This window comes from Stegodyphus dumicola, chromosome 7, assembly GCF_044657685.1.
Source record: "Stegodyphus dumicola isolate Sdum_Otavi_A_Nest chromosome 7, ASM4465768v1".
In the NCBI taxonomy this organism is placed as follows: Eukaryota; Metazoa; Arthropoda; class Arachnida; order Araneae; family Eresidae; genus Stegodyphus; species Stegodyphus dumicola.
In genome coordinates this window covers 123,802,031-123,815,087 of record NC_140774.1, presented here as the reverse complement: position 1 = coordinate 123,815,087, position 13,057 = coordinate 123,802,031, and the positions used below count along the sequence as shown (strand labels likewise).

Genomic DNA, 13,057 nt, shown 5'->3' with positions numbered 1-13,057 from the left:
TTCTTGTTTAATTACGTCATTGACTTTGTTAGCATCAGAACATGCCTTTAAGTTCTAAGTTCTTTGTCTGATATTGTAGTTACTTTCAGATACAGTGATAATTTGCTTCACGTCTACGGGGGGGGGGGGCTATTTAACTTTTTCCAGATCAAGTAAACCCTCATAAGTACATTGTGGAGAGGTTGACAAGTTAGGAGATAAAGCACACAGAAACTAGCGAGAACATTGGTTTGCATATTGAGACAAATTTCTAATTATTGTCAGAAAAGATCGATAATTAAAGAGAAGGAAATCAATATAAACTAGCCAAAATGCTTGGGAAGGCTTGTAGAGACATTATGTATTTTTGAAAGCAGGAAAGATAAAAAATTAACAACGCCTTCGCTGGGAATTGAACCACGGACCTCTGGAATACTGCTACCAGTGTGCAAACCACTACACCACGAAGGGTCGCCAAGAAGGTGGGAGAAATACTTTATATACTCCCCCTTTTAAAGGGCGACTGGGGTTTTTAGGGAATCCAATTGCCAAATCCTTTGTGTGGAGAACCATCATCCAACACCCATCAAGTAAAATTTATTCTTTGCATCTACTGAGACTTATATATAAAACAACTTTTCACCTCTGGCGCTTTAATGGCTTATTGGAACCTTAAAGTAAATTAACTGGGTTACAACCCCTGAAACTCTACACAAAGCTATGGCATTAACTGCATTAAGCAGAGCTTGACTAACTTTCAACACTTGCCAACCGTGCCTACATCAGGCCTTTCAGGTTTGTTTGAATCAGCAGGTCTCTCTATAGACAAGCAGCAGAGGGACAACATTCAGTCTTTTGTTATGAATCATGCTGATTGTGATCTCACTTCTCATTCTCATTTTAACCTATGCCGTTTGACATAAAATCTCCCTGCTATTTGCTAAACCTCTAGACTGACCAAGTATGTGACAAAATAAGACATTATTAAAAAAAAAAAAAAAAAAAGCATAAAGTTAACTATTAGTAAAATGTAAATGTCGCTTATCTTCTTTCAAATATGTCCAACTATTATAAGTCCAAAATATTTAATGCTACTTGATAAACTGCATGAAGTTTATTTTATTCTCAAACTTATTAATAATTATGTTAGTTAATTCATGTTTAGTAATAATGCATACTACTTAGGGATCTGTTTTATTTTTTGGATGGTATTACAAAAGGGAAATTCAAGGATAGAATAATATTTTTAATTGAATTTATTCAGTTTTCATTTGCTCATAGGTCCTTAATTTTTTTCATTAATGGTCCTTAAAAGTACTTAATTTCCATGTGCAGAAATGTGTACGAACCCTGTACAAAGTTCGTAATCCGGACGTCCATTATTTGAAATGATTTATAGTCCAGACCTCAAATTCACAAACTTACGCGCCCGCTACGCATTCGCGTAAACCCAGTAAAGTGTTTACCCATGCGCGCTTCCGATTACATTGAAAGAAATGTTTGAATTACATTGAAAGAAATGTTTAATAAAGTAAACAAATAAATATTATGCTTTTTTTTTTTTTTTTTTTTTTTTTTTTTTTTTGTAAATTTTGATACCCTTTAGATCATAATTGCTTTCATAAATTACGGTTTCATATTTTTAATTGTATAATTTCTGCAGGCCATCTTACCAGTAGTAAGTAGATTTAAAAATCTGATGTATTCTTTATTTCATACAAGTGTCATAAGTACATCCATTATGACACATGTATTAGGACAATTCTAAATAACACAACCGCATATGTCCGATATAAAGTGTGCACGTCTGTTAAGTCTGGATTCAGATCGACAATAAGTCTGACTGACGATCTTAAGTAGTGCTTATTTTTTAGGTAGGTCTTATATTATGAATACCTTGAAAAATTATACATTATTTTCAGAGAAACATAGTAGAATTCATTTAAGAAAAACCTTTCTATTATTGAAACTGTGAACACACACATGCGCACGCATGCACGCTCACACACACACACACAAAAAGACTAAGTGTGTAGCTTGAAAAAAAGAGAGAAGTTGGCAAAAACTGTTTTGGTGACATCATCCCATATACCTCCTCTGTCCGTGCGGACAGTTTCCACTTAACCGATCACACCAGTTGGGAGTACTGCGTCATTGAGTGAGCATGTTCAACTGCATTCTGCCAGAAAAAATGTCCAATATAAAAACCGAACAGCGAATCAACATTAAGTTTCTTGTGAAACTTAAGAAATCAACCATGAAAACATTTAAAATGTTAACTGAGGCTTATGGAGATGAAACTTTGTCTCGTGCACACATGTTTGAATGACATAAGCGGTTTTCAGAGGGAAGGGACAAAGCATGCACTTCAAAATCAAAATTCAAGGCAATATTAATTGTCTTCTTCGACATTAATATAACTGTAATGATTTTGTGGGTTCCTAGTGGTCAGACTGTTAATTAGCACTACCACACTGAACTAAAAGACTTCATGAAAAATTAGGGAAAAAAGGCCACAGTTGTGGAGTGATGGATGGCTGTTGCACCAGGATAATGCACCCGCCCACATGGCCCCTATCTGTGAAGCAGTTTCTGACCAGCAAAAACATTACTGTGGTGGGGTATCCTCCTTATTCACCTGATTTGGTTCCATGCAACTTTTTTTTTATTTCCTAAAGTTAAATCTTCGTTAAAGGAAAGCCATTTTACCTCAGTTGAAGAGGTTCAGGCAAAAAAGGAGAATCTCCTGAACGGCCTTCCAAAAACCTCGTTTCCAGAAATGTTACCAGCAATGGCATCACCGAATGCAGAAGTGTGTGAATGCTGAAGGGGACTACTTTGAAGGTGATAATGTCACGGAGAACTAATTCTGTAAATATAATGATTTATTGGACCAGTCTCGTTTTTTTTTGTGTGTGTGTGTGTCACACCTCGTACACATGCATACCGAAATATGTCAAAAGACAAAGCAATATATGAAATGTACATAAATTGAAATATTAAGTTCCTGGAATATTTGGCATTAAAATCAAGAAAACACCGGATGGTTATAATTAAACTTCCCCCAATAAAAAGCATCTGACAGCACAAACGGGTGAACGGAATACTGCGAAATTTTGTATATGGGATATACACAAGATGCGCTCACGGAATTTAAAAAAAAAAAAAAATTAGTTCCAAAACGTCCCCCAGAGGGCGCTTTTTTGGGAGAACATGAAATTTAACTCAATAAATGACCAAAGCGGAATACAGAAACAATATTAACAATCCAGAACAAGAATTATGAGTAATAAAATGCAAAACCAGGAAAAGCTGCGAGTTGTACGAGAAAAGTGTCGAGATATACATGCTTGGGAAGAAGAGGAAGCTTTATGTAAAACAAGTTAGGGTATAAAATGTTTGAAGATGTCATGTTTAAGTCTATGTTTTCGGCTGTACTAATGACAGTCTCTTTAGTTGAACGTGCATTATTGGTTAAGATATTTCACGAAAACAAGGGAAATGCTTCTGCTGCAGCTCGTGAATTTCATCGTAGAAAGAACCTATGGTGTGGACCAGTGTGTACTAAAAGTATCCAGGCCATGATTAAGAGATTTGAAGAGACAGAGAAATAAGGAGTTCAACCTGGAAGAGGCCGTAAACGTGTTACACCGGTACTTGTTGTTGCCTTTGTTGCGTTCGTAAGGATTCATTATGAATTGAATGTACAAGTCCGATGAAGAATGAACAAAATTTATTATTATCACAACAAATAAAACAAAATGCCTAAATTTTCTCAGATATTCGTACAGAATTGCAATATCTCACAGTTGTTATCTTTTAACTGCTCAAACTTTCAACAGAACTTAATTCAAAACAGCTGGAGCTAATCCATGAGTTCACTACAGTCAACAAGAGCAGTTTTCCAAACAAACTCTTAAAACAACAACTAATTAACTGAATTGAGAAGTTTCCTTCTTTTTTATAAGCTTTGTAAATCATGTGCAATTGTTCTAGCAATTTCTCGAAATCAAAAAGAGATATTTATGTATTAAATGTTAAATGCACGCGCTCTTGTATTTTTAATTTTCTGGTTTAGCTTTCTTTTAATATTCGTCACACACTGCACTGCAGGGGAATAAAACAATTTTGTTTATAATTCTAACTAACATTAGCTATTTAAATACCAAATCCGTAACTTTGTCAAGACAGCTGTTGACGCACAATCACAGACATCAGCGTTTGGGAGCAGTAGCATGCATGCAGTTTCTCGACAGACAGGCTATTCTTACAGCACCATCCCAAAAGTACTCAGGAACATAATGCACTATTTCCCATACAAGATCTGCCATACTCAGGAGCTGCTTGATAGGGACAAGCCACAATGTCTCTCATTTGCAGTCAGTTTTCTCATCAGAATGGCTTGATCTGTCATGGCCTCGGAATATTCTGTGGAGCGACGAGGCTCATTTCTACCTCAGTGGGACAGTCAACATACAGAATTGCCACATTTGGACTAAGCAAAATCTGTGGATCCACTCCGAAATTCCCCTACAGTCTCCAAAGTTCACTGTGTGGTGTGGATTCAAGGCGACATTTATCCTTGGACCATTCGTCCCTGAGGAAATTGGTGAACGTGGCCCTGTCACATGTTCTGTTATGGGCCGTCGGTACCATGACATGCTGCAGACATTTGTTGTGCTGCAACTACAACAAAGGCGGGTCCTTACATTGACCATTTTCACACAGGCTGGTGCGCCTCCACTTATCCATGGGTCCGTGAAGGCGCTACTGCTTCAATATTTCACAGAGGAACATGTTATTAGTTGCTCCTTTCTTAATCCATGGCCACCACGTTCGTCGGATCTAACTCCATGAGGTTTCTGGTTATGGGGCTATTTAAAATGTCTGGTGTTTCTTGGAGGTGTTGCGACGTTGAATGACTTAAAGAACTCCATAATGGTTCACGTGCAAAGCCTTGTAACTTGATCAGTTATGATCTGCTGTTGAACACACTGTCCATCGACTTGAAATTTTGCAAGTGAATGAGGGTGGTCACATGAAGCACCTTTCCCTACATTGTCCTGGACACAATTAACAACTGCTCCTCTTGTGCAATTTTGTCCTAATCTGTTTTTGTTTCTGTGAACTGAATTGTTTTTGTTTCTTCCTTACCTTTACTTAATATGGTTCGATGACAAGGTGATCAGAAGCTAATCAATAAACATTAATATTGTTCCTGTATTCCGTTTTCATCGTTTAGTGTGTTAAATTTCAAAGCTTTAATGAAAAGGCACCCTCTGGTGGACATATCGAAACTAAAATTTTTTTTTCAAAATTCCGTGAGCACATCTCGTGTATAGCCTACATGCAAAATTTCGTTGCATTCCGTTCACCCATTTGCACTGTAGGATGCCTTTTATAGGGGAAGTTTAACTATAACCACCCGGTACATCTTTCTGGTTCTTTTGGAAAATTTGGACTTTTTTAGCAAAACCCCATGCCAGTCAAAGGGTTAATTACATAATGATATTTTAGATAAATATTTTAGTTAGAAGTTGATTAATAAATTTAAATATTATTATGATAATAGTAATAAAATGATATAATTTGCAGGAAGCAGTGTATGCTTTAAATGGTTTGCAGAGCAATGCATTTGTATTGCAAAATGCTCGTCTGGAAAGAAGTGCCAATGCCAATCGAAATTTAATTAATACTGAAAAACATCTGAAGACTTTAGGTATTAAGGTAATGAACTATATTTGAAATCTGTTTCTTTTATATCAAAATGCATATTATTTTTGAAGTTATTATCTAGTATTTTTAAAGTTTAATTGTACTAAACTCCTAATTGTCTGTGTGAATTATTCATGAGAATGCATGAAAAATTTAAAAATATTTACTTAAAATAGTAATTAATGCTCATTACAATGAAATATCTACGCTTCAGAGGTTTTAAATAAAAAAACAGCATTTTATTTAAAACAAGGGTTTACATAGCAGTAAAATGTTCATAGGTTTCAGCATTTAATTAAAATAGGAGTAACATTTTCAGTTTAATTTTTTTTCTGAAATGTATTGACATTCTTTCAGATTATATGACAAATATTCTGCAAAGCTGTGATGTCTTTAAATATGAGCTCAGTTAACAACTTCTCTGTTATTCCATTGTGAAATTTTTTCTATATTGAGTTTGTTTTCTTTGTGTTGTTCTGTTGACTATTCTTCAAGTCATTTCATCAAAAACACCTTTGATTGGTAAAGTCTTACAGCTTTTGTTTTTTGTTTCTTTCTCCATCTTCAGTTTTGCTGAAATTTGAATTTTCAAACCCCAATTCTAAAATTAGACCTTAATAGCTAAAAGCTGGCCCACCAGCAGCCGAGTAGTAGAAGCCCACACTGGTAATTCGGTTCCGGGGTTCGAGTTCCAGCGAATGGGTTGGCTGCATGGATGTTTTCAGGGTTTTCCCAACGCGTAACATAGATATTAGCCAGTTTCCTTAAAAAGACCTCCACAGGGCAGCCCTCCCTTTCCATGTAGTGCCTAAGGACGGAGCATGTAATAAGTAAAAAATAGCTAGAAGCTAAATATAATTTCAGCAAGCTGTTGTGTTGATAGGTCATTACTAGAATATTCATTTTTTATGATATCAGAGATTGTTGTATCAGTCATAAATTAGTATAGTAAAAGCTTGACTAGCCACAAATTCCCTCCCGTAACCCTGGTGTTATGCGACTCGTGCCTATGGTGATTGACACTGTAGTTATAATGTCTTAACAGAGCCTCTAGAATGACTGCAACTTCTAGAGTATTTTGCCTTGCCCAGCAACAGGCAATACTGGATAGAGTCCCCCCCCTGTTTTTTATGTAGCTGAAAATGACAATATAACTAAAAATTCTGCATTTGCAGGCAAAAACCTCTGAGGTAGACCTTTCTTCTCAAAATAAGGAACCCAGAGGAAATCAGTTGAAGGAGCAGAAATGAATCCTTCACTGAGTGCGGTAGAAATGACCTCTACTCAGTCAACATTTGTAGGAAGCTATTAAAAGCATAACTACCTCATTAGATAAAATCAAAATCAGGAAGAGAATGAGGAAACAGCATGCCATATTATATTTGAGTTTGATGCTCTTACCCTTATTCTCTTGACTACTTTAAATATTCTCAGTACTAAAGAGTTACACCTGAGCTCTGTTAAGGGGCTGTCAGAGTTTATAAATAAAGTAGGCGACCAAATATAAAACAGAGCTATGAAGCATTGGATTTGGTGTGTTTGGTACAAAATGCTATTTAGCAGAGGTGCCTGATACCTGACAAACCCAACCTGAAGAAGAACTGAAAAGTAACCGAAATATTTTATAAAAAACTTGTCTTTCAAAAAGTTAATAAATGAGATATTTGTAATGTCGTTATAGAGCTTAAAATGCTGTTAACATGTATAAATTGTTCGGAATCCTGTATTAGTATCCTGTATTAGTCCTGTGTAAGTATTAGTACAGACATGTTTTTATGAGCAAATACCTGCAAAACTTCAGATTTAGTTTTTATTCCAAGCAATGAAGCATACTAAATTTATGAGATTGGTACTTCCATATTAAATGTAAATATAGGTACTTCCATTTTAAACCAATCACTGCAATAAGTTATTGCCGACATTCAAAATTTCTACACTGCAAACTAAATGTTTAAGTTTCTTAGTTTTGGCTTGCTAAACAAGGAAGTACCTAAATATATGCTGTAACAAAACATGGCTAATAAATTTATGAGAAATTTCATTTGAATGTGATTGTAAATTTGTTTCATAGGTATTCTCTGCTTTGCAATGATCCTGTCTTTCAGTTCTTTTAAACTTTTTTTTTTTAAATTCAGTGAGAGGAACTTGCCACTTAATTCATGGCCACTCATAATGTCAGAAGTGGTGGTCATTTGATTGTGGAGCACCTAATAGGTGGCAACCATTGTCTCCTAAGAAGGGACGAACAGTTACAACCATGCCTTCTCCAGGATTTAAACCTGGGTCCTTCGGTACCGCCGTAAGCTCCCCTAACCACCATATCTTCTGAGCAGTCTTTTAAACTATAACTACAAACTATGTTTTTAATGCATGGACTGTTCTTTCAACTTTATTTATTCTTCTTTATTTATTGTTGCATTTCCATGATCATTTCTTTTGTTGCTGTATGCTATTAAGAATATTTTTCTTAAATGCAAAATTGTGAACAAAAATGAATAAAGTAAAAAATTGCAGTTGTGAACTTCAGACTATTGGCTAATATCTCCAAGTGTTTACCATAAAAATTCTGGATAGTTAAAAAGGAATTTAAAAACATAAGAATTTTAAGATTAAAAAGATATTACAGTCTGATCATGGTATACAGATTTTAGTTTAATATTTTAAACCAAGCAGTTATGGCATACCTTTTAATTTAATAATTAGTCCACATAAAATCTTATATTTAAAAGAAGTTGTTTAAAACTGCCAAACCAAATGGAGGAAGAAAAAAATTACTATTATATTGTTTCATCTTAATGTGTTATGGTGATATGTGCATTTATTATTAAATAAAGAAAAAAAGCTTAATTGTAAATAGCTGTACATTAATTTCACCCGATTACCTGCACTTTGAGCTTGCAATAAATATTTCTCACAAATGGCATATTTTTCAGTTTGTCAGCTTCGCATCTAGAAAAAAGATACGAAGCTGACAAACAGAAAAATAACAAACACTGATGAAGTTTCCTGTGTTTCTGAGAAAAAATATTCAGAAATTTGAGTTTACAGTCAAATAAATATTTATTTTATTTAAGTACGAGATTCATATTTTTTGGACAAATTAATTTTTTGAAAAAAGTTGTAATTTTTTTATTTGTTCATAAAATTATTTAATTTCTTATGCTTTAAAGCTACAGCTGAAGTTAAATCTTTTTTTAAGTTGATATATTTTTTTAGAACTTGGTAGCTGCATTAAGCAGATAAGGCTTATAATATACTGAATTTATTAATATTTTTTAAAGAGTTTTCAGTTAGTTTTGGATATGAATTGTAAAAAAAAAGAGTAAATTTTAAAATTTTAAGCAAATGAAAAGAATCTTTTGCGGAGTGTGCAGCAAACTTATAGAAATGTAATAGTCTCATGTGATAACATATCTTTTTTGTTGAAGATATCTAAAGGTATAGAAATGAAAGTGTCACTGTTTAATTCATTTTGAAACATTTTCCATCACAAAAGCCACATTTATATCATTAGCTAAAAATCCTGATATTTGTGTTCTAAATACTAATGTGTGATAGCCCTAATATTATTTAATCACATGAAAGATAACCAAAAAATGTTGAACCAAAATTGTATGCAATGTTATTATACAATAAAGTATTTTCATTGCATAATAAAACAAATTTATTGAAATAAATGCTCCTAACTTAAATATACCATCCAATGAAATGACTACTGCCAACTGTATGCAATGATTGCTAAATAATGGTAGCAGTATGATGTATTCTATGGTATAATGTTCTTTTTTAGTAAATGGGAAAATCAGGTTTTTTGGAGGGAAAATAATGTGGTAGGTATAAAACTAAGTATCATGGTTCAAACTGATGTAATTAAAGTAATAAAAATAAATTAAAATTAAAATTAAATCACATCATGGATGTATTATCTTGGTTCCAAGTTGTGATGCATGCCATTCGCATTGCAAGTTGAGGCAGTTATATAACAGCACTGCACACATCCTATCATGCAGCCCAGCCGCATGGAGAAAGGATGAATCCACTGTTAGTTTCTTCTTTCTGTCTGCTTTAGTTTGCTTTTGGCCTTGGTTGTAGAAGATGTTGTTCTGTAGTAATCATAGTGAACTTAAAAATCAAGCAGTGCATTAACCTTAAATTCCTTGTGAAATTAAAAAAATTGCTAATAGAATGTTTTCATGTGTTAAAAGAGATCTTTTATGATAATGCTTTGTCACATGCATGAGTTTTTGAATGGGACAAATGATTTTCAGAAGGTCAAGAAGAGGTTGAAATTGTGGAACATCCTGGTCGATCTGCAAGCTCAAGAACTGAAGCCAGTCTCGTTATTTATTTGCCACACCTCATAAAATATAACTCCACACATATTTTTCTGAAAAACATATTTCAGTCAACCATTGTATGGTCACCTAATATGCAGATAATGCATAATAAATTTATTAATTCATTTCTAAACTTCAAATGAATTGTTTGAATAATTAGACTTAAAGGCATGTCCTTCTGATAAACAAAGACTTTCTGCATATTAGTTTCACATCATGCTTGCAGGCATACAACAGAACCATTAAAACCCAGTAGCATATTTTGTCATTCATACAAAAAAAAAAAAAAAATTTTCCATCATTGTGTGGTCATTTAACATGTAATTCATTCATAAGGAATTAATTCATGCATTTCTGAATCTATAAATAAATTATTTTTAGGATTAGGCATCCCAGAATATGTCCTTCTGGAAAACAAAAACCTTTTTTGCATACTTATTTTAGCATTGTTCTCGTAGGCATATGATAATACATTCTGAAATCGTTCTTCATATGCCACTCAACTACAGATTTTTCATCTTCTCTTTCTAATGTAACCGATAACTTGAAATCTACATATGAGATAAGTTTGACATCAGCCATTTTGCATGCAAAAGTGAAATGGTAATTTTGAAAGCATAACTAGAAGAAAGTCAGCCTTGGATTCCATGAAACTATTATCTCCACATTTGTGACTAATTTATTTCAAATATAGTATCATTAGACTTTAAATTCAATTGGGGGTGTATAAGAGCATAAATTTTTGTGCTTTTTGCTGATTAGTTTTATATTTTATGTGTAGAGAAACATAAAATATAAATTTCTTTACCAGAACTAGGGTTTTAAGAAATATCAAAATTATATTTTTTAAAAATATTAATTGTTTAAAAATGACAATGAAAAGTAGATATAAAATATTAATTTTTTATGTATTAAGAAAGTTTTTTTGAGGGGGCAGGGAGGGAAGTGATCTCTAAAAAGAAATGCAGTCCTTTTTTTTTTTTTTTTTTTTTTTTTTTCAATTAAGAACACTGGTAGTAACAGTTTTTTTTGGGGGTTGGATAGGGTGGCAGTCATCTTTAAAATTAGTTTTCAAGTCTTGATTACTTGATTAATATTTTATTTATGATATCCTGTTGATATTTATAATTCATGACATGTTTCAGTCTTACTACTCAACCCTATCAATATAGTGAGCTGAGGTATTATTTTGCAGCTATGGCATTATTTGGCTAAAATCTCAGAAAAGTTACACATTGAATATTGCAAAACTGAAACTGAATATTGGGCAATAAAGGCTATGTATGTTTCAGATCTTATTAAGAAAATAAGGTAGCAGCCATAGCTTGCATGTGATTTCAATAAATTATTTCATATAGAAAGTTAACTGCTGTTAAATTTCTTCATTAAAATGATGTGGGTACTTTTATGATGCTTTTCATATTACCTTAAAGATGGCAAGCTATTTAGAAGAGAACGTAAGAAAATCAGAAGTAAAATTTTAATTTAATGGTAATAAAAAAAATATTCTGCTAAAATTATGTAACTTTACTATGCCAATTTAAAGAACAAACAATTTTTTTCTGGAGAAGGTTTCCAGTATTATATGGATCATAAAACTGAGAAATTTTCCAGAAAGGTTATGTTTTCTTTTGTAATACAACATCCAGTTGCAATGCAACATTCATTTGCTTGCAGAAGGAACTTTTATTTTCATTCCAAGTAAAACTTATTAAGTTTTTAAGTCCAAAAAGGGGATTTGTCCCTGAAGGACTTGTTTTCGTTTTGGCATTTTTCATCAAATCACTTTAAATGGTGTATCACCTTTTCAAATTATTGCCACCAAATACTAGAGCCCTGCATTATATTTAAAGAAATTAAATAATAAAGAATCTGCATAAACGTATGTATGTTTCTCGCATTGTGATTAAACAATGGTACCTAGATCCAGTCAATTTTGAACGTAATCCTACTGCGAATACGGGCATCTGAAAGCCCAAATTTGAAACTTGGAATTTGTTTATTATCGATTTCATATTTTGTAAAACTTTAACCAATTTTTGATTAACAAACTGAACGATTTAAAAGCGAACAATGGCAACACTTTACGGGGGGGGGACCTTTTTATCTTCAGCACGCGGAACTGTGTATAGGAAATTTTAAAGATATGCTCATTTTAAAATTATTTTGCGACATTGCTGTTAAACTGAATTTTATGGTTTAAGTGCAAAAAAACGCAATATTTAATGAGTAAAGGTAACACACAAAACGTTAAAAAAGTGCCCCTTTGGACGTAATTTAAAATCTGAAATCTTTCAGATTTAAAAAATTTTTCTTTTCTTTTTTTATTGATTTTTTTTTCCTTTTTGTTTTCTTTTTGCTGCTTATAGAAAAAAATTTAACTAAATATTATGCATGTAATAATTTCAGATAGAAGATTTGGATGCTCTAAATATTATTCATGTAGCTGGAACAAAAGGCAAAGGGTCCACATGTGCTTTCACTGAATCTATTTTGCGAAGTCATGGCTATAAAACTGGTTTTTACAGGTATAATTTTTTTTTTTTAATATTTTATTAAAAAAATATATTGAAAGTTGAAAGGAAAATTTGTTTCAAATTTTATCTAAATATCTACATATTTTATTCCATTTTAATTATAAAGAATTATTCTGCAAAGGTGGGTATTAAAACATTCATTTTCTGAGTATGTGCAGAAAAAAGTTTAAAATGAGCACTAAGGAAATAAGAATTCATCTGCAGAATATAATAATATTTTTATCACTTTTCTTAAAATGTATTCTAAATTGCTTTTAATACCACCAGTACAGAAATCTTCAAAGCATGAAAGACAGTGCTATTCAAGAAAGATGTATACAGTAGCCTTCAAAACATAAGTTAAATAAAAATCACAGCTTTTCATGGAATTAACAGAAATTTTATTTCCAATCGCAATACTAATATGAAATGCTGAAGAAAAACACTTGAGAAGAGAAATAATTTTATTTACTTTATTTCCACCTTTTCTTAGTATTATGTTCTATTTTC

General features: G+C 32.7%; 1 protein-coding gene across 3 annotated transcripts in view; it reads left to right on the top strand.

Moving 5' to 3' along the window:
- The window catches only part of LOC118185754 (folylpolyglutamate synthase, mitochondrial-like), a 122,223-nt gene that overhangs the window by 48,331 nt on the left and 60,835 nt on the right, over positions 1-13,057 (top strand). For all 3 annotated transcript variants that reach the window (XM_085820782.1, XM_085820781.1, XM_085820780.1), the window contains exons 2-3: positions 5,575-5,706; positions 12,441-12,559. In XM_085820782.1, the coding sequence (XP_085676908.1) occupies positions 5,575-5,706; positions 12,441-12,559 (251 nt within the window). The remainder of the gene's footprint in view (positions 1-5,574; positions 5,707-12,440; positions 12,560-13,057) is intronic.